The sequence below is a fragment of the Panicum hallii genome, chromosome 9 (assembly GCF_002211085.1).
Source record: "Panicum hallii strain FIL2 chromosome 9, PHallii_v3.1, whole genome shotgun sequence".
Lineage (NCBI taxonomy): Eukaryota > Viridiplantae > Streptophyta > Magnoliopsida > Poales > Poaceae > Panicum > Panicum hallii.
The window spans coordinates 5,229,279-5,255,017 of NC_038050.1; the positions used below are offsets into that span (position 1 = coordinate 5,229,279).

A 25,739-nucleotide genomic window follows, 5' to 3' on the forward strand; every position below is an offset into this window, starting at 1 on the left:
AGGTCATTTGGCGCGTCCCATAGCGATCTGCACTTCCCGGGGTTCATCTAGACCTGCACGCTGGATCTGACTGACTGGGATTGGCAGTCGTATCCTCTCGATCTTATCGCTAGGATTCACGGGTTTGTAAAAAGAAAATCGATCAAAAGGATCCGCCCACATGATCCTATGATTTTTCATTATTAACCTAATGTTGTTGCGAGGGACGAAACGACGAATGAATCTAGCAACTCCTGTTCGCACCAAACACAACGTCTCTTTCACTGGCAGAGTGGCAGAGTTCCTATCAGCTGTGGACAGGTGGTAGAGGCACCAGGCGCCATGGCCCGCTGCCCTACTCCGTACTCCGCTTCAACAGGGGCACATGCCTCTGCGATTTTGCTGGGATTCCACGCGTCCGGGCATTGACTGATAAGGTAATTTATCCACAGGAATACAAGACAGCGCGTCAGTCGCCTTCCACATCTCCACGTCAGCGTGCGGTGGGATGTTGAACGTTAAAACTAACCGGTTAAGGACAAACACGAGGATCGTACGGCGCGTTTCCATGTACTCCCTCCGTTCCCTTTTTATCCGTCGCTTGGAAACGTGCTGCCCTGCAGCACGCTTTCCATAAAAGGAGCCAAAGGGAGTAAAATCTGGCGAAATTTATCCAAAGTTTGTGGTTCCAAACGAAATGAGCTTTGATTTAGCTTGTGTGATAGTTGATAGAGGCAGGACTAGGCGAGGTAATCAACTGGGGAAAATGCATCCATCGAGTGGACGATGAATGAGACGGTGGTTTTCTCTCTGCATGTGCTAATTAAAACTGCAGCTGGGTTCTCTACCCCGGTTTAGTAAAGTATAACCGGATAAGCACAATGGACCATTTGTTCCAACGAATTGACCAGACTACCCTGGAATGCGATTGGTCGGAAACCTCGTCCAATACATAGGCATCTCTGGTGCAAACTAGCCGGATTGTATCTACAATGAGTTGCAACAACTTCTGCATCTCATGATTCAGCCTGTCCAAATTCCTCGAGACAAACTTGCTGGAGTCCCTTGTGGTATTTTCTCTGATTTTTTGTGGCTCACAACTCTTGCAACTAAATGAAACTGTTTGCTAAAGAAATATCCTACCAACCGACCAAAGGGCAAAATGGGGACACGAAAAGTTCTATATATGTTGACTGGTGGGCGCTGGTGGTATTCAGCGTTTGCGTTTGCGTGTCTAGCAACAGACAAGTCACGAGCGAGAGCGAGTATCGGAAGAGGACAGCGCACGGAAAGCGAGGAGAGGAGGGAGAGGTCGCATCGGACGGCGGCGAAGATGCTGGCGGTGTTCGATCCCACGGTGGCCAAGTGCCCGGAGGGCCTCCGCAGCCCGCCGGTGGCCGGCGCGGCCGCTGCCGCGGCCGGCGGCGTGGGCGCGCTGATGAAGGGCTTCTCCGCCGCGCACGACGGCGCCGTCACCGTCAGCCTGGGCCCCTCCGGCGCGCTGGCGTACTCGGCGGCCAACCAGAGCCCCCTCGTCCCCAGGTGCTGTGCTTCTCCCCGCCCGTGCTCGCGTCCTTGCCGAATACTCCTATGTGCTTGTGATGCCTTCGGTGATGCGGAAATGCTTGGTGTTTGTGTGCTTCGCCCCGAGATTCGGTGATGTGTGGCCGCTTCGCAGAGGTTGGAACGGGTTGGAACTTTTTGAGATTTTGGTTGGAATGTGTTGAGATCTTGTTTTGCCTTGGTTGCTTGTGGCTAGCTAACGATGTGGGCTTCGATCAGTCCTGTTAGTGCTTTCGGTGCCGATTCTAGGCGAGATTTCTTCGTGTTTTTTTTTGCGGGGTTCAAGTTGGGTTTGCACTTTCTCTAGGCGAGATAACTATGTTCAGATTTTGTTTTCGTGAGGGTTATATTGTTTAACTTGTAATCTCTAGCGTTTCTCGGGTAAATTTGTAGTGTTTTATTATGGCGTAATGGTAAGTCAGCGCTTGTGGCTGCTTAGATCTGGTCAAAAAGTTGGTAGAGTCAGCACGTTTTGGATCTTTTTTTTCCTGGGCAAATCAGCACCGTCTGTGATGAACACAGCGGTTTGTTCGTTTGGTCCATTCTTGTGATTCAAATCAAGCGAAGTTTAGTAAACTCAAGAAAAAGAATAAGAATGTGGCAGAGTTAGTTTCTTCGTTTGATGTATTGTCTGTTTATGATTATAAAATATTTGGCCAGTTGAGTTCGTGGATTCATGTGCATAGTGAAATTAGCTCAATGCCATGCTTTGCATCAAGTTTTTCCTTACTCATACCCACCTACACCTTATTTATATCTCTATTTTAAGTCTGCTTTCATTTACATAGTGATGTTTATCAGGTAATATTGGCTGTGCTAGATTGGATTTTCAATGTAATACTTGGAATCAATTAAGGACTGATATTATTTTCTGAGATGAAGTTGGACAATCCAGCTTGCAGCGACTAGAGAAGGAAGAAAAACATTCCCTAGTTCTCAGTGTATTCACAGTCACATCATGTGATCATTTACACATTTAGGATGCCTGTACTTCTAGTACATAGTGCTTCTTTTAAAGTTGCTGAGAGATTGATGTTTATATTATCCTGAGCCATTTAGTTCAAACTGTTAGATGTGAATTCTGAGTTCGGTTTATTATAAAAATAAATATGATTTTGGAGTCCAATCATCTTATCAGGCATGCATGATTGTTATCCAATGTAAAGATAAACTTCCCAATTATTGTCGGGGAGTTGGGTATGTGTATGAGAACTTTGCTTGAACCTTCTGTGTTTCTATATTTTTCTTTTGCACGTTTTTATGTGTTACATCTGCTATTTTAACGTCGTATCTGTCATTGTACTCAAAACATTTAACAAATAGGTAATGCTGAGCTAGGATGGCCAATACCATGCCTATGTCTTGTTGACACAACTGAATTACATGTCAAATTGACATTTGTAAGCATTTGTTCCTTGTCAGCTCAAACGGGGTTGATGGTGACTGGTAATGTTTCTTATTCGGTGGTAACACGTCTTCTCCAGCAAATGAAAATGGTAGTGGACCCTAAACCCTAAACCCTAAACCGATTGCTCTTCCCATGGGAATAAGGACTTCAGGCACGGGAGGGTAGTGGACAGGTTGGGGGTTGAGTCCCTTTAAACTAACTCAAAGTGCATTGTACTTGTCTATCCTATCATTAGCCTGCATAGCTTTTCAGATACAAAACTGGAATGACTTATATGGGCATGTGCGATATGAAAAATAACATGAGCTTGTTCTTTTTTTAAACGTCATGCTATTGGTGCCGTGATGGAAGTCAAAACTATGGGAAAAATAAGGGTTTCATTCAGGCTTGTGTAGTAATTTCATCAACTGCATCCCATAGAATTTCTTTTGGACAAGATCATTTTGACCTTGTCAAAAAAAAAAGCATGGCAATACTTACACACTTGTCTTGAATCATGATTGATCCTGATAATTCTTTTGTTATCTGGTACTATCTGTCACACAATTTCCGTAATTACATTTACCTGACTCTATGCCTTGTTCTCCTGTCCAGGTTGTTTGGTGCTGTGAATGACATCTTCTGCCTGTTCCAAGGGCACATTGAGAACATTGCCAACCTGAAGCAGCACTACGGCCTGAGCAAGACTGCGAACGAGGTGACTATCCTCATCGAGGCCTACAGAACCCTGAGGGACAGGGGTCCCGTCCCAGCCAGCCAGGTCGTGAGAGATCTTAGTGGAAAGTTTGCATTCATCCTGTATGATACGCTGTCAAAGTCCACCTTCGTTGCCGCTGTAAGTTCGCCTATTGCAATCCAACCTTCTCTTCTTCTTGAACCATACATTTGCTACCTTGTTGACAGTGACTTGATCCTTGGGTTACAATGCCCCAAATGCAGGACGCTGATGGCAGCATTCCCTTCTTCTGGGGCGTCGACTCTGAGGACCACCTCGTATTCTCTGACGACGCTGGGCTACTCAAGACCGGCTGCGGCAACTCATTCGCGCCATTCCCCAAAGGTAATTGTAACAACAGGAACAGCATTTGATCCATTCATGCTCGCACATTCAGAAATGAGAGTTTCGTTGAACTCTGCAATGTGACGCCGCCGTGATCACCACCAACGCATCGTCCATGTCCGTCCTCTTAGGTTGCTTCTACACCACCTCCGGCGGGCTGCAGAGCTACGAGCACCCGCTTCACGAGGTCAAGGCCGTGCCGCGCGTGGACAGCCAGGGCCAGATGTGCGGCTCCACCTTCAAGGTCGACAGCGAGGCCAAGAAGAAGCAGGACGCCAGCATCCCCCGCGTCGGCAGCGCCGCCGACTGGTCCAACCAGTTCTGACCGCCGGCTTCTTCCATCGCCTTTCCCCGGCTTCTTTGGGGTGCCGATCGGTGTATCTGATGAACCGCTGAGACGCTGAGTTCAGCTACGTTTCTCACGCATTTATCGAACGCTGTGAGACTCTCAGATCGCGTTTTTATCTGCGTTGTCGTGGTGCTGATACTAATCATACGGAGTGTCCCAGGTGGTGGTAGATGTATCTGCAAAATCTATCTCCCATCTTTCAATAAAGCTGAATAAGAGGCTCCATTTGGTACTGTGAATTTGTAAAGCTGCGTGTTTTTACCTTATTACTCCTAGCTGCGTGATGCTGGTACTTTGGGGGCAGTTTTATCACAATTCTCTTTCTCGATGCTGCATTTCATTACCTGAACATGTGTCTCGGATACAACACATTGGGAGTGTTACTGTATTGGCTCTCTGTACATACTGTTGGCATCACGACATTTCTCGATTTACATAAAAGAAAAAAAAAACACAGCAATGAAAGAACAAACCTGCTGTCGTGGATCTTGATCACGGCAAAAAAGATCAATCCAGTGATGGGCTGCAATAGTTTGGTCCTGGGGCCCACGGCCATTACGAATATTGGGCTTGGCGCCAAATTCATACATTTCCTAGGCCTATTCCGAACTGGACCAGCCCATCCCGAACCGTGAAGACGCGGCCGAGCCAAACGCGGTAGTTCCGAGTCCCCACCAGCTTCGTTGCTTCGTCTTCTCGGGCTCGCGCAGTCGCGTGTCGCGTCCCCACCACGCGCTCCTCCTCTTCCTTATTTTTTTTTGTACAGACAAAACCTTTTATTCCCACCTCCGTCTCTGTCTCTCTCTCCTCCCCGCTCCCTCTACCCCTTTCTCTCCTCCCCCGTACGAAACCCTAGGCTCCGCCGCCCAAAACCCCGCCGCCGCCGTCCGGCGGCGCCCCATGGCCCCGGCCTTCTCCGTCCCCGACGCCGAGGACCTCCCCTCCCGCAGATCCGACGCCGCCGACGTCGCAGGCAACGTCTGGGACCTCGCCACCCTCCCCACGCCCCCCGCCGGCGGCGGCCGCGAGATATACATCTACCGCAACACGTTCAACCTCGTCCCGCGCTCTATCGGCGGCGGAGGCGGCCTCAGGTCGCTCAAGTTCTTTGGCAACGATGTGGAGGTGCTCCCCACTGACGCCAGCGGCGAGCTGGATGGGCTCGAGAGCCTGCAGGTCAAGGTGTCGGCACCCAGGGTCTCAGGGGCGCCGCTCCGCCGGATGCAGGCGCTCAAGGAGCTCGAGCTCTCAATGGTGCCGCCCAGGCCGTCCTCGTGCTCCATACTGGCCGAGGTTGCCGGGCTCAAGTGCCTTACCAAGCTGACCATATGCCACTTCTCGATTAGGTACGTGCCACTAATTCAATGCCCAGTGCCCGCATGGTGTTTACTGGCCCAATGGTTTTTATTATTATTTGCGTAAATGCTACAGTTCTTTCCCAGTGATTTCAAGCTTACATGTGGTTGGTTTATTGAATTCTCTGCTGGTTTTTTGTAGCATTCTATTCAGTAGCATGACAAGCTAGGGAAATGGTGTAATGCCAATGCTTGGATGGGTACAATGATTGGTAATGACTGTGGTTAGGCTGAATTTTGCCATGCTAGGTACTCTCTGCTAAGTGCTAACCACGATTGCTTTTGCCAAGTGTTAATTTAGGTAGAGGGAATGATCATTGATCATATGGTTTGTGACTTTGCTTCTGACATAGTACTTGCAATGTTTATCACGTTTCAGGTTTTTTTAATCCATCCGTCTCCTGTTCAATTTATCACAGTAGAAAATTTCTGAATTCCAGCTAGCTGCTATTCATGTTTGAAATACACTAGAATGCGTGTGCATTATTTGTTGCGCCTCTTTGGGCCAGTGGTGGTGGAGTGCCCATTGGCTGTGTTGGAGACTTGGTGGAGTTCAATATAGATGGTTACTGCTGATTTACATCATAATTTCCCTTAATGTTGAAAATATAATGGGAGCCATGGGCAGTGTGGAACCTTTAAATTTCTGAATCGCTGGAAGGGCCATCAAATGGCTCCATGAAGTTTCATCTGTTTTGATATAGGTTAGAGGCTTAAGGGCTGTTTGGATCCCTGCCTTGGACGCCGCGCCACGCCACGCCACGCCACACGCGCCGCAGGTGTGGCGTGGCGTGGCGGTGTGGCGGAGTCGGCGGGCAGGCAAACAGCCTTAGGCGCGGTGTGGCGGAGTTGGCGGGCAGGCAAACAGCCCTTTAGTTTCTGGAGTGGAAATGATGATGTTTTGAGCCAGTTAGGCAGCACCTTTTACTAATTGAACACCAATGCCACGTGTTATGAACACAATGGTGTTTCAGCCCAGTTAGGCAGCACCTTTGCTAAATGAGCACCAGTGCTATGTGGTATGAACACAATGATAGAATTGGTTTTGCCAAACTGCTGATTCTGTGATGTGCTATACTTGTATGTAGCTTTCCTCATTTTTTTGTTAGAACCAAATTTTGTTGGGTAAATGTAATGTTGAACTTATGGTCTATCAAACTCCTAGTCCGCCAATCCTCAGTTTTGCACATGTTTTTTATGCATTAAATCCACTCTTCGTTTCCCTACTTTGCTCCAGTGCTGATTTGTGTGCATATTGCCAACTTATACCATGTTTCCTCTTGTATTCTTCCTAGCACTAAAAAGGAAAAGAAAAAAGGGGGGGGGATAATATTCCCACCTGTCACAAAAGTGCCATATTGTGATTTGTGCAGTCAAACTTTGGTCGTTTATGAATATTTAGAATGGATACATGGAAATTATATAGGTGGGTTCGTCTAAAAATTTCATTTGGTTACAAATCAGTGGTCATAGTCGATGTTTATGGGACTGTAGTGTTGGTAGAAGTGTGTGTTTTAATGATTGGAGTAGCTGACTGAATTCACTTGTTGTGTGAAATACTATTTTGGTTGCTTGCCATAACTAGTAGTTTTCATGTTTCCCTTAAATGGCTTGTTTTAAAGTTAACAGCATGTGGATTTCCTTGTTTGTAGACTGTTAGCGGAATAAATAAGCAAGATAAGATACTTTCAGTTATGATGCAGATTGATGCATGGCATCTGGTTACTCTGAACTACCGTTTAGACTGTTGATAAGGAAGAGCAGGGCCTAATAATAGTTAATAGTTATGACTTCTTTCCTATGTTATATTGAGTTAATTATTGTTATCCTTGTCATACAGATAAAGGAAATGACATTGTATCTTTCTTTTCACGATGTTCAGGTACCTCCCTCCTGAGATTGGCTCCCTCAGGAAGCTCCAAGAACTTGACCTTTCTTTCAACAAACTGAAGAACTTGCCTAACTGTATAATTGAGTTGAGTGCGCTGAAATTCCTCAAAGTGACCAATAATAAGTTGGTGGATGTACCATCTGAAATCTCCTCTTTGAGATGTCTTGAAAGCCTTGACTTATCAAACAACAGATTGACTTCTCTTGGATCGATTAAACTTGTTTCTATGCTTACACTGCAGTATTTAAACCTTCAGGTATACTATCCATTTGCTAAGCCTAATTTTCATGAGTCATGAGTAGAATGTCATGTTTTTGCTGATTTGGTTGTTCTGTGGTTCAGTTTAGCAATAGTGGGTTACATGTATTTTCTGTGGCTCACTTTTGTAGTTTTGTTTATACTACTAGTGATGTTATACTTACTCTCTGATGCTATTTAATTTTAATTTAAATCATGGATGTTGTGTTTATAATTCAAATATCATACAGTGACACTTTATTTTCTGTTTCAAGTTTAATAGGCTCTCCCATTCTTATGTAATTCCCTCATGGATATGCTGTGACATGAGGGGAAATGTTGAGAATGCCATGAAGGGTGGTAAGCTGAAGTACTCAGGTGTAGCAAAAATGAACAGTTTAGCAGAATCAAGGATTTCAAGTCGTTCTTCCAATGCTGCGCTTTTATGCTTGCAACCAGAAGCTTCCCCAAATTTAAAACACCATGCCCCACAGAAAATGAAGAAGGGCTGGAGGAGACGCGATTGCCGGCAACAACAAGCTCGCCAGGAGCGTCTTGAGTCAAGCAGGAGCAAGCTGAATGAAAAATACATAGATGAAATGGCTGTGAACATGGCTGAAGATGAATGGCCTTCTAGTTTACATGATGATGAAGAAACATCTGTACAGGATTCGTTGAAAGAAACGAGTTCTATATCTGAAGATGTATCATCAATAGTCGATGATGACTTGGATGGGCTTGCAAAAGATAGTGGCATGATGTTACAGGACCACTATGATGAGGAGAAACCTGGAGTCAATATGAGAGTTCACCATGATGGCAATTCTTGTATTAGTGCGGAGCCTACTTGTTTTAGGAGAGGTAGAGTCGGCAATGTTGAAAATGAACTAGATGATACTGCTTCATCCGCCCATGATGTTGTTGAGATCCCTCAAGGGTACTCTTCAGCGACGTCCAAGTTTGCTTCAAAATCTAAAAGGCACCCTGATATGGACAACAATCCTAAACCGAGCAAATGCCCTCGAGCAATTGATGAACGCTCAAAACTTTCATACAAGTACAGTGTGGAATCATTTTGCAGCATAGATGACCATCTACCAGATGGCTTTTATGATGCAGGCCGAGATATGCCCTTCATGTCATTAGAGGAGTATGAAAGGAGTCTTGGGTTGTATGCACGTGAAGTTATTCTCTTGGACAGGTTAGTGCCCATTCATATCCATGTATTGCAGATTTTCTCATGCTGTATGTTCTAATATTCTTTTGCTTTACTTAGAGAACAAGATGAAGAATTGGATGCAATTGCTTCTTCAGCACAATTAATGCTATCTAATTTGAGAAGGCCAAGCTTTTTCGAAATGGATGAAGATGCAGGCCATGATTTACTGAGAGCATCAGTGCTTGCTTTGTTTGTTTCTGACTGCTTTGGTGGTTGTGACCGAAGTGCCTCTCTTGGGAGAACCCGGAGAGCAATAGTTAGCTTGAGGAAGGAACAGCCTTTTGTTTGTACTTGTTCTGCTGGAAACATGTGCGACAACAACGAAGCTTCTAAGCAGACCAATACCCTGTCCGGGCACTTTGATTTAACTGGTCTGTGTAATAGATCAATACATATCATCAAGGAAAGAAGAAATTCGGGTATTGTACCTATAGGGGCACTGCAGTTTGGTGTTTGTAGGCACCGAGCTGTCCTAATGAAGGTAGTTCCCCTGCTCCCTGTACCAAGTTTCATTTTGTATTTGCACTTTGAAGTTTGAATATTGCAACTATATTATTTGCAGTATTTGTGTGATCGGGCGGATCCTCCAATTCCTTGCGAGCTTGTGAGGGGCCATCTTGACTACACTCCCCATGCTTGGAACGTTGTTCCTGTTAGGAAAGGGAATGGCTGGGTAAGGATGATTGTTGATGCTTGTTACCCCACCAACATAAAGGAAGAGACAGATCCAGAGTACTTCTGCAGGTGAGCATCTTGCGATTTTCTGTTCTTACTCTGTGTAAGCACCCATCATGGTAGCTTCCGTTTTTCCCATTATTTTATCTGTTATATTTATATTGAATGCATCATGCAATAAGTGTGTGCTAATGTTGTCTCAGGCAGAAAATATGGCCTACGAAATTCCACATTATACATATTTTTAAAGCAGTTAATTTCCAGTTTTTAGGTTCTATGTATATTTTGAAGTAGCTTAACTAATGATTTAAGAGTGGCAGGCCTGTCTTGAAAAGAATGGTGTATTCAAAATTTGACCTGTCCAGCTGTTTGTCTGCCTGCACAGTTTTCATTCAGTTAACCTATAACCTCCAAGAAAATATTTTCACTTTGTGGCAGGGACTGAGCTCGTTTTACATTTTCAATTCTTCATTTGGCGTTGTAGATACTCTTTTAATCCTTTATTATTTTGTTCGCCTGATGGTAGGGGATCTTGTCTGCTGATCTAGTGTTGCATGCATATTAGTCATGCTGTTTCAGGGAGGCGTTGAGCACTACACGCAGGTTCTTTCTGAATCCAAGATCATCACCCTATGTTTGATTAACCCATTATCTTCATGCGGTTTCAGGTATGTACCGCTCAGTCGACTTCAGATTGCACTTGATGATGAGGGCTATACTCCTCGGTGTTCTTTCCCATCTGTCTCATCATGCAAAGAAATTGAAGTTACAGCTTCTAGTACTGTCTATCACTGTAAAATTGGTGCTGTTGATGCTGCAGCAAAGGTTTTTGTTCTTTCACCTTTATTCTTTGGTGCCTTCTGTTTGGTGTTATTTTGTTTGGTCTAGTTATTTGACTTTGTTTTCAATTGCAGATACGATATCTAGATACTCGCAGCGCCTCAAATGATGAAGTTAAACTTTTTGAATACAAACTTCTGGGAGAAGTAAGAATGCTGGGTGCATTAAGGAAGCAGAGGTCCATAGTGGACATATATGGACATCAACTTTCGTCTAAATGGGTTCAAGTCGATGGTGATAAAGAATACCGGATATTGCAATCAATAATATTAATGGAGTATGTAAATGGAGGTTCTCTCAAGGTGAATCATTTGTCTTGTTTATGAAACTGTATTTTTTTCAATACAACAGTTAAGATAAGCTTTGGTAATGAACCTGTTATTTTCTCATTAGGGCTATTTGACAAAGCTACTGAAGGAGGGCAAGAAGTGTGTACCCATTGATCTGGCATTTTACATTGCTCGGGAAGTTTCTTGTGCATTATTGGATATGCACAAGAAACTTATTATTCACCGGGACATAAAAAGTGAAAATGTTTTGGTTGATCTGGATTCTAAGAGGAATGCTGGCGCACCTGTTGTCAAACTCTCTGATTTTGACAGATCCATTCCTTTGCATTCTTTGTCGCATACATGCTGTATTTCTCACCTTGGTACACATCCACCTAATGTTTGTGTCGGGACACCTTGTTGGATGGCTCCAGAGGTTCTTAAGGCCATGCATGAAAAGCACCATTATGGACTGGTAAGAATTTGTTTGTCTGTTTTTTTATTAAGAATATTTATTCAATCATTCTGCATATTTGTTGGGTAACTTTGCTGATATTTGTGTTCTCTACAACCTGTATTGTGTATATGCTTTAGTTGAGTATACCAATGTTTCAAACGTGGTTTCAGTTTTAACTATGCTCTAAGCTGGGAATCAATTATCTTGCAGTAGCAAATTTTGCATACATCTATTCATACGTCAGACATTACTCTGACCACTGGAACTATCATGCATTTGTTTGTTCCTTTTAGCCCGTGTCTATGCGTAGCTATTGGATTCCGTCGCAAAATCCACTTCAATTTAGTAAATTGAGGTCCATTTGAATTGAGTAACTCTGTTAGTGTTAATACATAGCCCCCCTAGGTACCTGCAATAGTATGCTAGTCAAACATCAACAGATCTACCCCATCCCATCCAAATCACCGTGATGCTCAGTTGTCTAATTAAATATTTCTTGGATGCAGGAAGTAGACATCTGGTCATTCGGATGTTTTTTATTGGAGATGCTTACACTTCGGATACCCTACCAGGGACTTCTTGACTCGGAAATATATGATCTCATAATGGTAAGGCCCATTTACATCAGCAGGAAATACTGTTTTTTTAGTTGCTCTAGTGGTTGCATATGAATGTATAACCAGCTTGCTAAACTATCCCTTCAGAGGAAGAAACAAAGGCCAAGGCTAACTCAGGAATTAGAAGCATTCTGGACAATGGATGAGCCAGTTACGAGGCTGAAGTTAGGGATCACATCTGATGCTCATGCAGATAAACTGAGACATCTGATAGATCTCTTCTACCAGTGTACCAGAGGGACTGCATCCAAGCGCCCCAAAGCTGAGCAAATTTACAACTCACTGTGCTCCTTACCCACATGTTATGACATGAGGTGAAACTTTGGATCTTGAACCAGAAACTACTGGATGATGTAGTGAACCAGAGCAACAAACTGGGCAAGCCAAGGTGGGTTTGTTTCAGTAGGCCATGAGATCTTGCCATCTTCAGCGGTTTAAGCTCTAACCAGCACAATGGCCATTTCGCTGCTTGGGTTAGTTGCTCTTCAGGTGGCGGGCAGGCAGAACATGAGTGGGACCAAGTCAGCGACTTTGGTCACCAGAGCTCCTCCTGAGTCAGTCAGTTTTGTAGCGGCACGTCATCTGGGTTCACCTGTTGTAGTAGTCATATGATCTTGTATCATTGTATGCGTCATGTCATCAATTTTTTCCCCATATCATTATTACCATCATCATTTGGTGATGTCTTGAGTTATTAATTTAGGTCAAAGGCATTTGTCTGATAGACTGCTGCACTGCCTTCTGTATGTGCAATTTTATTTATTTTTTGTGCAACTGTAAGATCATCGATGGCCGGTCGTCCGTGTATGTAACGATAGACTGCTGGGCTGTTTTACTGTTTCGTGAGGTTATTCATTCTGATTTTCACGCTCCATTTTCGGCATCAGCTGTTCGGGAACTTTTACTATCTTACAGCCAGGCTGTGCTACAATTGTATATAGGCGTCGTGAAGTGGTCATCACTGGAGACAGTTCTTAATTCCAGCCGATGAGCATTACACAGTTGTCTTGATATCAGTTTGTTCAGGGATCTGAAAATTTACACCATCGTCTGGATATGAGTTTTATCAGGGATCCGAGAAACTCTGGCCTTGTGCGACAACCCTGTATTATTCATCTTCCTTGAGCGACAACCCTGTATTTTTCTTTGGTTGAGCACTCGAATATATTTTAAGCAGCATCTACTGCCTGTAGAAGTGCAGAGGCCTGATCTTTGACTATCGTGCATCTCTGCATGGACCAATCCCTCCACTTCTAGTCCGCGCCGTTTTTTAGAACTCGCGGATTGGCTTCTCGAGACGGAATTTGTTTGCAGGCGAGGACAAAGCCGGGGCAGTTAATTCCCCGCTGCAGGCCACGACAGGGCCGCGCTCCTCCTGGCGCGCGCATGTGCCGGGCTCCCGTTTGACCTCGCGCCGATTGGCCGCCCGCGCGGCCGGCTGCCAGCTAGCTCGCCGCCGGCCGCACCGCTGGCTGGCAGCGGCATCGCGTCTCGGATCCCCCCTCGCGCTAGCAGCGGCGGCGGCAGGGTCAGCGGCAGACAGGGCGAGCATTGTTTAGGGGGCGCCCTCTTGACCGCGAGCCTCGGCCACCCCCATGTGACGATCCGTGTCTATATAACCAGTGGCGAGCGGACGGCCATGTGGTGTGATCCTCTCTCTGCCTGTATGAGCTGCCGCGCCATGGGTGGGGGCCGTGAGCTCGAGCCGGAGCCCCCTTTGGAATCCGCCATGGGAGGATCTCTCTCTCGACCTCTCCCTCCCGCGCGCTCTACGGGGGAATGTGAGTGCCCAAGAGAAAGAGTGAAGCTGCCAGCATGATCTAACTCGTGTGGGGGCGCAAGCGATGCCGTGGCATGGCGTGGCGTGGCGAGGTCGCTGCGCTGAGGCTTTGTTTTGGGCGGTGGTGTTAGATCATGCTGTGACAGTTTCACTCTTTCCCTCTGGGCACGCCGATGTCCAAGGTACCACTAATGCCAGCAACAAGACCAGAAGGTAATCAGGTGACCACATGTACTGTACCCTTGCATAGTTGCATCAGTTGCCACGAACACGTACACTCACGAGTTGCCACGCTGCAGGGAAGCTTTACTGAATGCTGATTGGTTAGCAGGATAGATGGCAACGTCCTAGACCGAGCCCTTTGACTCAAGGAGAAGAAACCAAGCTCAACGTGCTTAGGATTGCAATGGTTTTTGTTTGATGTATTGTTGACACTCGTTTTATCGGCGAACCCTATTAGGGTGGGGTCCGACCGCATGTCTGACTGTACTATCGGTAACTGCAACAAGGCCCTTATTGGGCCGGAACCAACTGTACTGTCAACCAAATCGATGATGTTGTTTTTTTCTTGTGCCTCAGTCGTTCAGTCGCCCCGTGGGTTTCCACGCGAAGCCACGACATGTCGGATGCCGGCAACTATTATAGATGTATACGTAGTTGTTGTAGATGTTTTCAAAACAACGATAGCTATAGCTAGGAGAGCAATCGATTAGTGTTTTAGCTTTTTTTTACTTCAATAAAACATTTTTAATACGAACATTACTGCAAACAATGAAATAGCTCTCTTCTAGAGATCATAGTCGGTATGATCCATTTTTATTTTCTTTTTTTGAAAGTAATTTTCTATTTTTTTTTTTGGAACAACTGATGAGTATAAAATCGGAATCTCTAAACACCGTTTAGGAAGGGGACCATCACGTGCGCGAAACACCGTGGGCCGGCCTGTGGCACTGGGGGATGATACGCATCTCCTGACTACCGGCCCATTAAACCTACCACGTTTCCTCACGAACGGCCCATAAGCTCACCACTTTCCCCGTTGCCCATCCCTTCCTCCTCGTTCCGCAACCCCACGGCAGTCCTCAAGCCTTACGTCTAGGTCGCGCCGCGCTCTCCGGCGGGCGCCGCCGCCGCCGTCTCTACCGCAGGCACCCACGCTTACCAATCCCTCTGCTTCTGTATCTACCACCGCAACCTCTTCTCGCCCCGCCGTCTCGTTTCCGGGAGAATGACGTCCTCGCAGCGTCGCCGGCGCGGCCGCGGCCGCACGCTCGTGCAGCGCGGTCGGTTCAAGCGCAGGCGTGCCGGTGGCTTGGGGGGGCCCTCGGTGGTAATGTTGATCGATACCAGCCATATCTGCTAATTTTATTTAATTGTGCTGTTGTACTACTACGCGATTCGAGTAGGTTTTTAGTGTTAATTGGTTACACTATTCCCTTCAAATTAAGAGGGAGAAAAAAAATTCTCTAGTGAAGTTCACAATAAACTGTGATTCCATTTTAGGCGTTGCCGTGTTCTCCAATTGGTCCTCCTGCTACTCAGATTCTTCCAATTGGTCCTGCTGCTACTCCGATTCTCCCGGTAAGTATAATCCTCCATATATCCCTTTACTATTCCAACCTATATCCAATGCCACCTGCATGTTATCTTTATGATTATGCTAATTTCTTTCTTATGGTAATCTATTGCGTAGGGCGCTGTTAGGGTATTATTTTTTTTATTCCAAAATCGAAAAGCGTGAGAAGATGCTGTCATTTGTCGCTTTCAAAGTACCTGTGATGGAAATGGCCTTACCAGGTGATACCAGGAAGTATATCAAATCCTCTGATCCTGCTAGACACACCACCACTGCCATTGTGCATTGGCTATGTGACCTCCATGACCATGGTTGGACACTGGATGGGAAATTTGATGCTTCAGATTTTGGTATTACTCATCTCGGTGATCTTAAAGGCGAAAAACACCTCTTGAATAAGTTGAAGAGGCTCAGAGGGCAGATGAGGTTGAAGGACATGGAGGCAGGGGCCGATATGATCGAGCACGCTGTATATTTTGATGGTTTACTAGTTGGACTGCCTGTTGACACCGAGAACCTAATATTGCTGATGAGGAACTTCAAGCGCAAAAATTATTTTCTAATTAAGTTCCATATTTGCCATGACAACGAAGCGATGAAATCTTTTGTGTTAGTTGTGATGTATAACCATCTGATGGTAATTCAGGTTCTGGACAATGTAAAATACAGAAGAATCATAAACAAGATTCAGTGTGGCATGAAGAACAGGATTGACAGAGCTAAGAAGAATCTCAACCATGGCCAGGCTCATTTTGTAAAAGATGACTCTGTTGACATTTGGAGTCGGCAAGTAGGTTTAGTGGCAGCGATAGCAGCATTAGAGAAGCTTGCGGCGGCTGGGACAGCAGGAGCTCAACCACCGCCACCACAACAAGTAGTTGGTGCAGATCAAGCGGACCACATGTATAGTGTCATAGTGCCTAAGATGTTGTGTTAGTTTCAGAAGGCGATGCACAAGGAAGGCGAACTACATAATCTCGAGTGGTATGAAGAGAAAGCTGTCCGCCTCATTCGCAAATGACCTCATCATGGTCACTGGAGTATCATGTGGATCTAGCTATAGGGTTTAGGTGAGCTTAAGCAGCAGAAAATATTGGGATCTAGCTTAGTACTATGGTTGTAAAATGTGTTCCTGAATTGTTCACTACTATGGGTCTTTGGCAAATTTTGGGTGGCAACTGATGGCGACAATGGTAGTTGGCAAGTGATGGCCCCTATCTATGATGTAGCAACGACAGTTGCATGCTTAAGTGCTGAATTGATGTGTGTAATTGGACATCAACAATATATGTGCTTCAGGGACAGTTGTGACTGATCTGGTCAGACCTAGTAGTTAAGGATTTGTATCTTTGCTCTGATAATGTCGTCGGTTTAACATCTTGTGGCCTCATACTTTGCGTATCAGTTGTCTTCTACCAGTTAGCTTGGGATTGAAACTATTAACTATAATCTGAATTGTCTCATGCTTGCCTTGCCATGCGGCAATGTCCATCTTTTGTCCATGTTTCCAACACCATCTTCTCGGCTGGTGTCTGCGCTGGGCTTAGACGCATTTCCTGTGCGTGCGGGTGCGACGTCAGGCGTTTGGCCTCTTCAGGTTGCTCTGGGCTGTGCCGTTCCTCTGACTGGTCGTCCAGTGGAGCATGATGGTTCATTGCCAAAACTGCATTCTTGGGTCTTGACTGGGTAACTCAAATCCATACACCGCCGAGTTCGAAAGCTTGTGGTTACTGTTGGTTCATCGATCCGTTCAGTTGCACAATGTCCCAGCATTGGCATTGCCCACACAGGCTCAGGGACCGAGCTGGCTAGGCAAGGAACTGGGATGAGACAAATCTTTTTCTTCTTTTTCTTTTTTTTTCTGCTTGGCATATATTAATACAGACAGATGGGGATGAGACAAATCTGAAGCCCGAGAATCAGATGCGGGGCTGAACCGCGCCGTCCCCGGACTGGGACGAAACGGGCCGACCGCGCCGGGAGGTGAGGGCCAGTGCCGACTGCCGAGGCCCCTGCCTGGTCGCCAGCCGCCGGCGGAATGCGTGTGGTTGGTGCCGAGTCGCCACCGTCTGGGGAGCGGCGCGACCGCTGTCCGTCACCATCTGTTCCGACGATGCTCGGCCGAGTCTGACTCGTCCGTTCCAGTTCGGGCATGAGCTCACTCATGTGGCTGAGCCTGACGGAAACTATGCAATCAAAAAAACTGTTGGGCAGAAGGCGAATTTGTTTGCCAAATTTCTTAAGGTTACATCCAACATATATGCTGACGCGTCCTCGTCATCCATGACAGCCCAGCTACCGAGCAATCAGAAGAGTCGTTTGTTTCCCTCTACACGTAACATCTAGACAGGCCAAGTCGCAGGACATGCACACGTGTCTTGCTGGGAAATGGCATCGCTGTTGTTCTCGAATTCGAGCACTCGCGTGGTTGTTTTGTGCGCCCTTGCCGTCCGCGCAATTTCTCAGCCTGCAGCATCTTAATTCCATGGTCAAATACGTCAGTTCATCTGTACAACTGTACTAAGAAAGACCAACATGTATAGTCACGCGTACCTGATGGCAGATATCTCTCTCCAAATCCACAGTAAGACGAGGTATGTTGCTAGTGGGTGGATAAAAGACTCCTCTAACAAGTTACCCACAGGAGGAGATCGTGCTTTGCAAAGGTGCAAAAGGCCGCCAATAATTCAAAGAGCAAAGGATGATCCTCTGCGTCGAGGTGCCAACGTGGTGCCATCTAGTATGATGGTTTGTCTCATAGATATGCTGTTTTCTTTCACAAAAAAAAAATGGGTTGACTTGTGTTTAGGGCGAATTAGTGTCTTTCTACAACACAAGACCTAGCCGGCCGGGGAGGTTTGGTTAAAATCAATCCTGGTTCTATAGGAAGAAATTGAGGGAAGAAAAAGAAATACGTTGTATTTTTTCGTTTCGGATTAGTAAAATGCTATATTTCGCTTAATAGAGAAAAAAATCATTCAAGTTGATTGAAGAAAAGATCGATAATAAAATCACATGGTGACTAAAAAAATCAATAATGAAAACACCGCTCGTGTGCGCAGACACGCCCAAATACATACTAGACAATCTATCCATACGAATAATTGAAAAAAGTAGTGCTTGTGTGCAAATTGTAGGTACTGCTCCTTCCGTTTCAAAATGTAGGTGGTTTTAATTTTTCTGAATTCATAGATTTTACTATGCCCGTAAACATACAATATATCTAGATATATAACAAATACTACGAATCTAGAAGAATTAAAATAATCTATATTTTGGAACGGAGGGTCATGCATGCAGGATGTACCACAGGCTTTGCGTGCATAGAAAATCCATGTCAGCCAAAGACACATAGGTTCATACGTTGGAAAGGTGTTATCACACTAACATCAGTCCAAATCCGACCATCTCACCACCCTAAACAAAACACCAAAGGCCAAGCAGACTGCACGATGATCCGTCCTCATCGGCCCCCATTAGCCCTGCCTGCCCCCACGTTCCCCTCTGGCGTGTCTACATTCACCGCGCGCTCCGCCCCGCAATCCCATCCAGGTTCACTCGCCCCCGCCACCATGCTGCCTTTTCCTAATCAATCACCCACGCAGGCACTGCGAAGGCCCGCTGGTGGCCGCCAAATACAAAACCGAACAAAAAGCACCCGCATTATAAGAGGAGGAGACCTCGGCGGGAGGTTGAAGAGGAGGCGAGCGACCGGCCTATTCGAGCAGCAGCAAGCAGGCCAGCTAGCCATGGCGACGCAGGCGGCCCTGTTCGCTGGGTTCTCGCAGCTCGCCGCGCAGCCGGCCCGCGACCGCGCTGGGACGGGGGCGCCGGCGCGGGTGGGCGTGGCGGCGATTGGGGGCGCCAGGGTGGGCGGCGTGAAGGCGGGGGGCGCCGGGTGGGCGGTGGCGCGTCGCGGGGTGCGGTGCCGGGCCAGCCTGATCGAGCCCGACGGCGGGCGGCTGGTGGACCTGGTGGCGCCCGAGGAGGGCGGCCGGCGCGCGGCGCTGCGGCGGGAGGCGGCGTCCCTGCCGCACCGGCTGCGCCTGGGCCGCGTCGACAAGGAGTGGCTCCACGTCCTGAGCGAAGGGTGGGCCAGCCCGCTGCAAGGGTTCATGCGCGAGCATGAGTTCCTCCAAGCACTTCATTTCAACGCCATCCGCGGCGCGGATGGCAGGATGGTCAACATGTCCGTCCCCATCGTGCTCTCCCTCGGGGACGCGCAGCGACGCGCCATCCAGGCCGACGGTGCCACGCGCGTCGCGCTCGTCGACGACCGCGACCGCCTCATCGCCGTATTGAGCGAGTAAGACAAATCGAATCCCCCCAGCACCCTTGTTTGTTTCTTTGCCCTGTCGCTGTTCATATGCCTATCTGCATTGGTAACCTGAAGATGATGGATAAGAATATGCTTTGTGGTGTCTCCCCAACGACATAATCATTGCTGGTTGGTTCGGAGTTGCTAGGATGCTCTTCTATGCAATTAGGTTCACGAGTAATCTCTTTAGCTAGAAACATAGTGGATTCCGATGGTATGTGTCTTCCACTTCATTCAGGTGCAGAGCTTGACTCTCTCCAAAAATGTGTTGAGTGCCTTCCTTAAACTAGGTACGCTACGCTAGTACTGATTCTGTTCGACAATAATCTAGTGAACGATATGTCACTTGATGATATTCAGTTGACTATTGTTAGGAGCAAATTTTTATCATGAGGTAGATTTATCTTGCCAGTCAACGCATTTTTGATAGTACATGGTTTCCCTTTTTGTCAATTCTACTATTCTATCGGATACCAGCACCATACTATATCAGGGTATCTGTGTATGTTGGTCGTTATCAGCAACATCGCAATATGTATACACCAATAGGCATGCCCTCAGCCTCGCCCTCTGATTATATTATACTAAATCATATATCACTTCCACTAGTAGATTTTGTTTTGCTATTTTCGCCACATCTCAGTATTTTAGTTATATGCATTTGGAAGTGGCTAATGATAGTAATATCCATACGTCACGCAAATACTTTTATTTCTTATTTGTTTACAAGCATCTGTAGATGTCAAATCATCTGAAAGGAATTGAATGTCGGTTTACAAGTGGAGCTATCAAATGCGTAAGGTGACGTAATAACATCAACCTTGTGCGTCTGCGCCTCTGTAGTCTCAAACCATGAGAAGATGATGTGGATATTCATCTGAATGTCAAAATGTGCCCCAATATTTATGTTGTTCTTATAGTAAACAAGAATGACCTATTGCTATGACATAAGTGAGTTTGTTTCACTTCATTCGAATTTTGCATTCCTGTTGTAACACATCTCTCTTATTTTCTTTCAGCATTGAGATCTACAAGCACAACAAGGAAGAAAGAATTGCGAGGACATGGGGGACAACTGCACCTGGATTACCTTACGTCGAGGAGGCAATTACCAATGCTGGTGACTGGTTGATTGGTGGGGACTTGGAGGTCATAGAACCGATCAAGTACAATGATGGTCTCGATCAGTATCGCCTGTCTCCGGCACAGCTGCGCGAAGAGTTTGCCAGGCGGAATGCTGATGCTGTATTTGCCTTTCAACTTCGCAACCCTGTACACAACGGGCATGCTTTGCTTATGACTGACACTCGCAAACGCCTCCTTGAGATGGGCTACAAAAACCCTGTTCTTCTGCTCCATCCACTAGGGGGATTCACAAAAGCAGATGATGTACCTCTTAGTTGGAGAATGAAGCAGCATGAGAAGGTATTCAGCTATGATCATTGTACCTTTCCCATTGTCTCAATTAATTGGTTCCTGACTACTCTGTAGTAGCAACTATGTCCTTGAACTGATGTTTTGATGGAAACTACTTTGATAGCTCTAAAAAATTTTGTTATCTATAGCAGTCACTAAAATCCTGGAATTTAATAATTATGTTGGGATGGAAAATGCTATTTAACACTGAAAAGTTTTACCTAGTCTTCCAGAGAAGTGTTTCCAAAGGTTTCTTAAATTCCAGTAAAGGGTCACGTCAACTCTAAAACAACAATTACCTAACACTCCAGTAGGAATTAAGTGATGCCTTTTCTGATAATTGATAACCAAATAGTTGGTTGATACAGCTACTGTAATATGTTGAAAGTTCTGATTGCACTCTTCACACTTTGATTTCTGGTAGGTTCTTGAGGAAGGTGTCCTCAACCCAGAATCAACTGTTGTTGCAATCTTCCCCTCTCCAATGCATTATGCTGGGCCAACTGAGGTGCAATGGCATGCTAAGGCTCGTATTAATGCTGGTGCAAATTTCTATATTGTTGGAAGGGACCCTGCGGGTATGAGCCATCCCACAGCGAAAAGGGACCTTTATGATGCTGATCATGGAAAGAAGGTTTTGAGCATGGCTCCTGGCCTTGAGAAGCTCAATATCCTTCCTTTCAGAGTATGTCATCCTTCCTGACCAGATATGCATGTCAATTTTGATGTCAACTGCATCATTTAATTTTCAAATAGAATAACCTTGAGATTGTTTTTTTTTCTGTTTTCTTGACATATCTCTTATTTTGGATCAGGTTGCTGCATATGACACAAAGCAAAAGAAAATGGATTTCTTCGATCCATCAAGGAAAGATGATTTTCTGTTCATCTCTGGCACAAAGGTAATTTCCCTTCAGTATTTTGGTCGGATGTTGTAAATTTTGGTGCCTATCAAATTTGGCCAAATTCTAAAAGTTACCTCCTTATTCAGATGCGCACTCTTGCCAAGAACCGCGAGAGTCCCCCAGATGGTTTTATGTGCCCGGGTGGCTGGAAAGTTCTCGTGGAATACTATGACAGCTTGGTGCCGTCAGAGGGGAGCAGCAAGCTGCGCGAGCCAGTTGCAGCCTAGAAGCTGGAAATGCTTAAGATAATGGATACTACTTTATCTCAGTAAGTGGTTCTTTGCGACATAGAACCAATGTTATATGATTGTATACCGGTCGTAAGACTTAACACTGGGCTTGATTCAGACATTACTGTGTGGTTTGTAACTGGTGTGCATTGCATTATCTGCTGGCAGCGTTGCACATGCAACGGAGCCCATCACGTGTTCAGTGTCAATAAGGACGGGCTCTGTATCCTCTGCCAGATTGTACATATACATTGTGGTGACATGTTTACAAGGCTTGATATGCTTGCTAAGATCTCTTAAGCTAATTTGGTTTCCAAATTTCTCATCTAGCTATCGTTCAGGCTCAGAATGATGAATTGTTGGTTGTCTTTGATTGGCCAGCATAACTTTTGGATTGAATTTGAGAATGCCCTATTTGTTTTAACCTGAGTATAATTTATGTACTTTTACTATTCAAAAAACATTTATTTACTCTTATCAGTGAGCATAAGCTTTTAGGTTAACCTTTTTCTGAAGCAGCAGACTTTTAAGACGCAGTTTCTCATTGGTGATGAATTCACTAACTTCAACAGGTTAGATGCTAGAAACTAAGAAGAAAATATTCATGGTTCAGAGGAAATAAAAGTGGAAGAGAACACTCATGGTTCAGAGGAAATAAAATGGCCACCCCGCAAGGGATTGGAAAGGACAACATGGATTCGTAACATAGTTTCAAGAACCTATAAACGTTGTTACATATAAACTTCACATATGTGGTATTTTAAAATCTGAATTCATGTCACCTTGCTAACACTCTAGAATGAAACAAATCACAACCTTACAAACTGCAAGCTAGCCTTGTAACACACAGAGGATTAGGGGAATCCAGCACTTACAGAACTTAAACTGGACGTACGGTTGTAATTTACAGTAAACTTATAACAGAAGCATCCAACCTGAGGACTAGTGGTTTCACATTACATCTTCTTCACCCAGATATCTTCCGTTCAGCATTCTTCATCATAAGCACAAACTCATCATAGTTCACCAGCCCGTCGCCATCAGTGTCTGCTTCCCTGATCATCTGCTCAACCTCCTGATCAGTCATCTTCTCCCCAAGATTGATCATCACTGTCCTCAGCTGTGCACATCGACATGAGTAAGGTAAGCTTGAATAAAAACAAAATGGAACCAAATGATCTGAACTTGTGAAGGCACTAAGATACTACCTCGTTTGGGGAGATAAAGCCATTCTGGTCCTTGTCTAGGACCTCAAATGCTTCCTTCAGCTCTTCGTCACCATCGCCATCCTGCAATCAGCAACCAAATCAACAGCAGTCAGATGTTGGCAACTTCAGTTTGAGAAATATTGAAGCATCCATCAGAGGCAGATCAGACTTCACCTTCATCTTCCTGGCAATGAGGCTCTGGAACTCCTGGAAATCTATGATCCCATTGCCATCCGTATCAACCTCGCTCATCATGTCGTTGAGCTCCTGGTCACTAGGATCAAGACCAAGGGAGCGAGTCACTGCAGCCAGCTCTTCCATGGTGATGCATCCTGCACATGGCAAAGGTTACATCCTACTTTTCAACCAATAAAATAACAATAAGCCTGTGATTGCACACAGGTATCAGTGCAAATCAAAGTAGGACCACGAGTCCAAGACGACAAGTGGAAAGCTTGGTCAGAACTTTTGAATAAGATGACCACTGAGCAACTTAACTATGTGGGGATCATAAAGCTCAATGACCAATAATATGACCACTTGAACCACGACGTTCGCAAAATATAGTTTCCAAAGACATGATTGGGAAACTTGAGGAACTTGGCAATCACTTAGATAGCTACTGAGCAACTTGGCAACAACTTTTCCCAAAGGTATCAGGCGGATAACTCACAGGAAAGATTCAGAGCCCTTCTAAAAATCAAAAACTGTGGTAGCAGCAAACATTTTTTGTCACCAGCAGGAAGGTTCTGACTGAAAAAAGGTAGAAGAATTAGTAGTAATACAGCACATTGCTGTCACTACAGCTAAAGAATTTCCAGGGGCCCATCTACTGCTTTTCTCGAACTCTTATCACTTGACAGTTGACACCACACAAAGTTACACGAGACCAATACATTTTTAAACAAAAAACTCTGAGCCAACTGATGATTCAGGTTAGAGCTGATTGCTTTTAATTGACGAGTTTGCCCCTTTTCTGTAAGGGGAAAAAAAGGTCAGCCCTCAGCAACTAGGAATGCAAGAGAAGACCTGCGCAACACAGTGCATGGTTCTTGCACTAATCAAGAACTGCAAAGAACTATGGATCATACACATACTAGGCTACCCACAAGCAGAGCAGTAGCATTGCTTCCGAACCCAATAGCTGCAAGTCCACACCCGAGCAAGAGAAAACAAAGAAACAAACTCGAGAACAAGCACCAAAGCAAATCAACAAGCAAGCAGAGCCATGGACCCATGGTCAGAGAGGAGAGGCAACAGACCGTCGCCGTTCTTGTCGAAGAGCGAGAAGGCCTCCTGGAACGCAAGCCTCTGCTCGCCCGTCAGCCCTTCCATGCAGATGCAACTGTTACACCCTGACAGCAAGCTACAAGCAACACCACTAGATCAATGCCAGGAGGCGAGAGAGAGAGGAGGTAGGTGAAGAGTAGGCTGGTGCGAGGAGCAACGAGATATATATGGAGGGCCGCGGTGGAAGGAAGCAGGGTGGAAGCATCCTGTGATTGGAAACCGAGGTGCAAGTAATAAAGATGACCCCGTTGGGCTGGACGGTGGGTTCTGTGGAAAAAACGGCGGTCTCGTGGTTTTCCTACTCATTTCCGGCGCTTTGCCCGCTCTCCGACTCGAGACAGCGACCCTGTCGCGGTAGCTATACACGTACACTACAGCTCGAGGCAGTCGAGAGAGGCAAAGAAAAATGCTGCAATCTGTGCCACGCAAGGCCTTGCTGGTATTCTGGTGTTGGGAATAGCAGGTGAATTGCAGCAACAGAGTGAGACGAGAACTCGTTACCTCTGTGATGCCCACATGATGCCGGTGATGGAGATGTTGTCCCGGGATGCAGGTACAGAGCAAGTTTCTCAGGACGAACAGACGGAGACCCTGTTTATTTGGTTATTTGCGTCGGAATTGACTTGGAGACAGAATGGGGTAGCATCGCTGCTTACCTGCATTCGGTAGCTCGGACCTTAGACCAGACCACCCTGCAGTAAGAAAAAAAAAAGTAATAATCAGTGAACTGATGCATACCACCCAAAATAAAATGTGTAGTTCTGTAGTAGGAAGAGTACTGACTCTTGTAGAAATTCTATCGGAAGCTGCTCAACTACAGAGGTGAAAGGTGACTGATGACTGCTTCATCTGCTTATGTTGCAGCTGCGATGCTATCGACGGATACAATACTGAACTGCAGTTAGCAGAACAGGCATAAATGTCATTCAGAACAGCCCGATGGTAAATTTGCACAGAGAGCAGTATTTGCAAAATGACAAACAAAACGGAACTGCAATCTCACAAGCAGCTGGAAGAACGGCAGACAGCCACCAACTCAGCAGGCACCCAAACATCAATCAGGCACCAAATCTGAGCCCCCCACAGCCGCATTCAGA

At 45.8% G+C, this 25,739-nt stretch overlaps 4 protein-coding genes and 2 long non-coding RNA genes across 10 annotated transcripts; 5 read left to right on the plus strand and 1 right to left on the minus strand.

The window, feature by feature from the left end:
* Window positions 1-1,197: 1,197 nt before the first annotated feature.
* LOC112876350 (stem-specific protein TSJT1-like) lies at window positions 1,198-4,620 on the plus strand. The gene is made up of 4 exons (XM_025940443.1): window positions 1,198-1,521; window positions 3,545-3,785; window positions 3,890-4,010; window positions 4,142-4,620. Exons 1-4 carry the CDS (start codon window positions 1,313-1,315, stop codon window positions 4,333-4,335), a joined length of 765 nt encoding a protein of 254 aa, XP_025796228.1. The 5' UTR covers window positions 1,198-1,312; the 3' UTR covers window positions 4,336-4,620.
* Window positions 4,621-5,137: 517 nt separating this feature from the next.
* On the plus strand, window positions 5,138-12,793 carry LOC112874691. Its single transcript, XM_025938170.1, has 10 exons — window positions 5,138-5,705; window positions 7,597-7,861; window positions 8,118-9,043; window positions 9,119-9,542; window positions 9,624-9,805; window positions 10,405-10,561; window positions 10,651-10,878; window positions 10,970-11,320; window positions 11,809-11,910; window positions 12,007-12,793. Exons 1-10 carry the CDS (start codon window positions 5,260-5,262, stop codon window positions 12,235-12,237), a joined length of 3,312 nt encoding a protein of 1,103 aa, XP_025793955.1. The 5' UTR covers window positions 5,138-5,259; the 3' UTR covers window positions 12,238-12,793.
* Window positions 12,794-13,432: 639 nt separating this feature from the next.
* LOC112877895 lies at window positions 13,433-14,263 on the plus strand. 2 transcript variants are annotated; one of them, XR_003225581.1, is made up of 2 exons: window positions 13,433-13,920; window positions 13,999-14,263. It is a non-coding gene; the product is annotated as an uncharacterized LOC112877895 (long non-coding RNA). The 2 variants fall into 2 exon arrangements; XR_003225580.1 differs by having other exon boundaries at window positions 13,433-13,912.
* Window positions 14,264-14,765: 502 nt separating this feature from the next.
* Window positions 14,766-16,579, plus strand: LOC112876673. The gene is made up of 3 exons (XR_003225355.1): window positions 14,766-15,029; window positions 15,203-15,280; window positions 15,393-16,579. It is a non-coding gene; the product is annotated as an uncharacterized LOC112876673 (long non-coding RNA).
* A 2,246-nt stretch (window positions 16,580-18,825) lies between these two features.
* Window positions 18,826-22,465, plus strand: LOC112875064 (ATP-sulfurylase 3, chloroplastic-like). Its single transcript, XM_025938753.1, has 5 exons — window positions 18,826-19,581; window positions 20,613-21,018; window positions 21,434-21,694; window positions 21,825-21,911; window positions 22,001-22,465. The coding sequence occupies exons 1-5, from the start codon at window positions 18,848-18,850 to the stop codon at window positions 22,139-22,141; spliced, it is 1,629 nt and encodes a 542-aa protein (XP_025794538.1). The 5' UTR covers window positions 18,826-18,847; the 3' UTR covers window positions 22,142-22,465.
* Window positions 22,466-22,837: 372 nt separating this feature from the next.
* Window positions 22,838-25,553, minus strand: LOC112875066 (calmodulin-like protein 4). Of its 4 annotated transcripts, XM_025938755.1 has the most exons (7): window positions 25,426-25,534; window positions 25,299-25,334; window positions 25,144-25,233; window positions 24,615-24,718; window positions 23,527-23,684; window positions 23,353-23,433; window positions 22,838-23,264 (listed from the first exon to the last, which is right to left on the minus strand). In XM_025938755.1, exons 3-7 carry the CDS (start codon window positions 25,158-25,160, stop codon window positions 23,112-23,114), a joined length of 513 nt encoding a protein of 170 aa, XP_025794540.1. In that variant the 5' UTR covers window positions 25,161-25,233; window positions 25,299-25,334; window positions 25,426-25,534; the 3' UTR covers window positions 22,838-23,111. The 4 variants fall into 4 exon arrangements, with proteins under 4 accessions (XP_025794540.1, XP_025794539.1, XP_025794542.1 ...); XM_025938754.1 differs by having other exon boundaries at window positions 25,144-25,334; window positions 25,426-25,552; XM_025938757.1 differs by lacking the exon at window positions 24,615-24,718 and having other exon boundaries at window positions 25,426-25,536.
* Window positions 25,554-25,739: the final 186 nt, after the last annotated feature.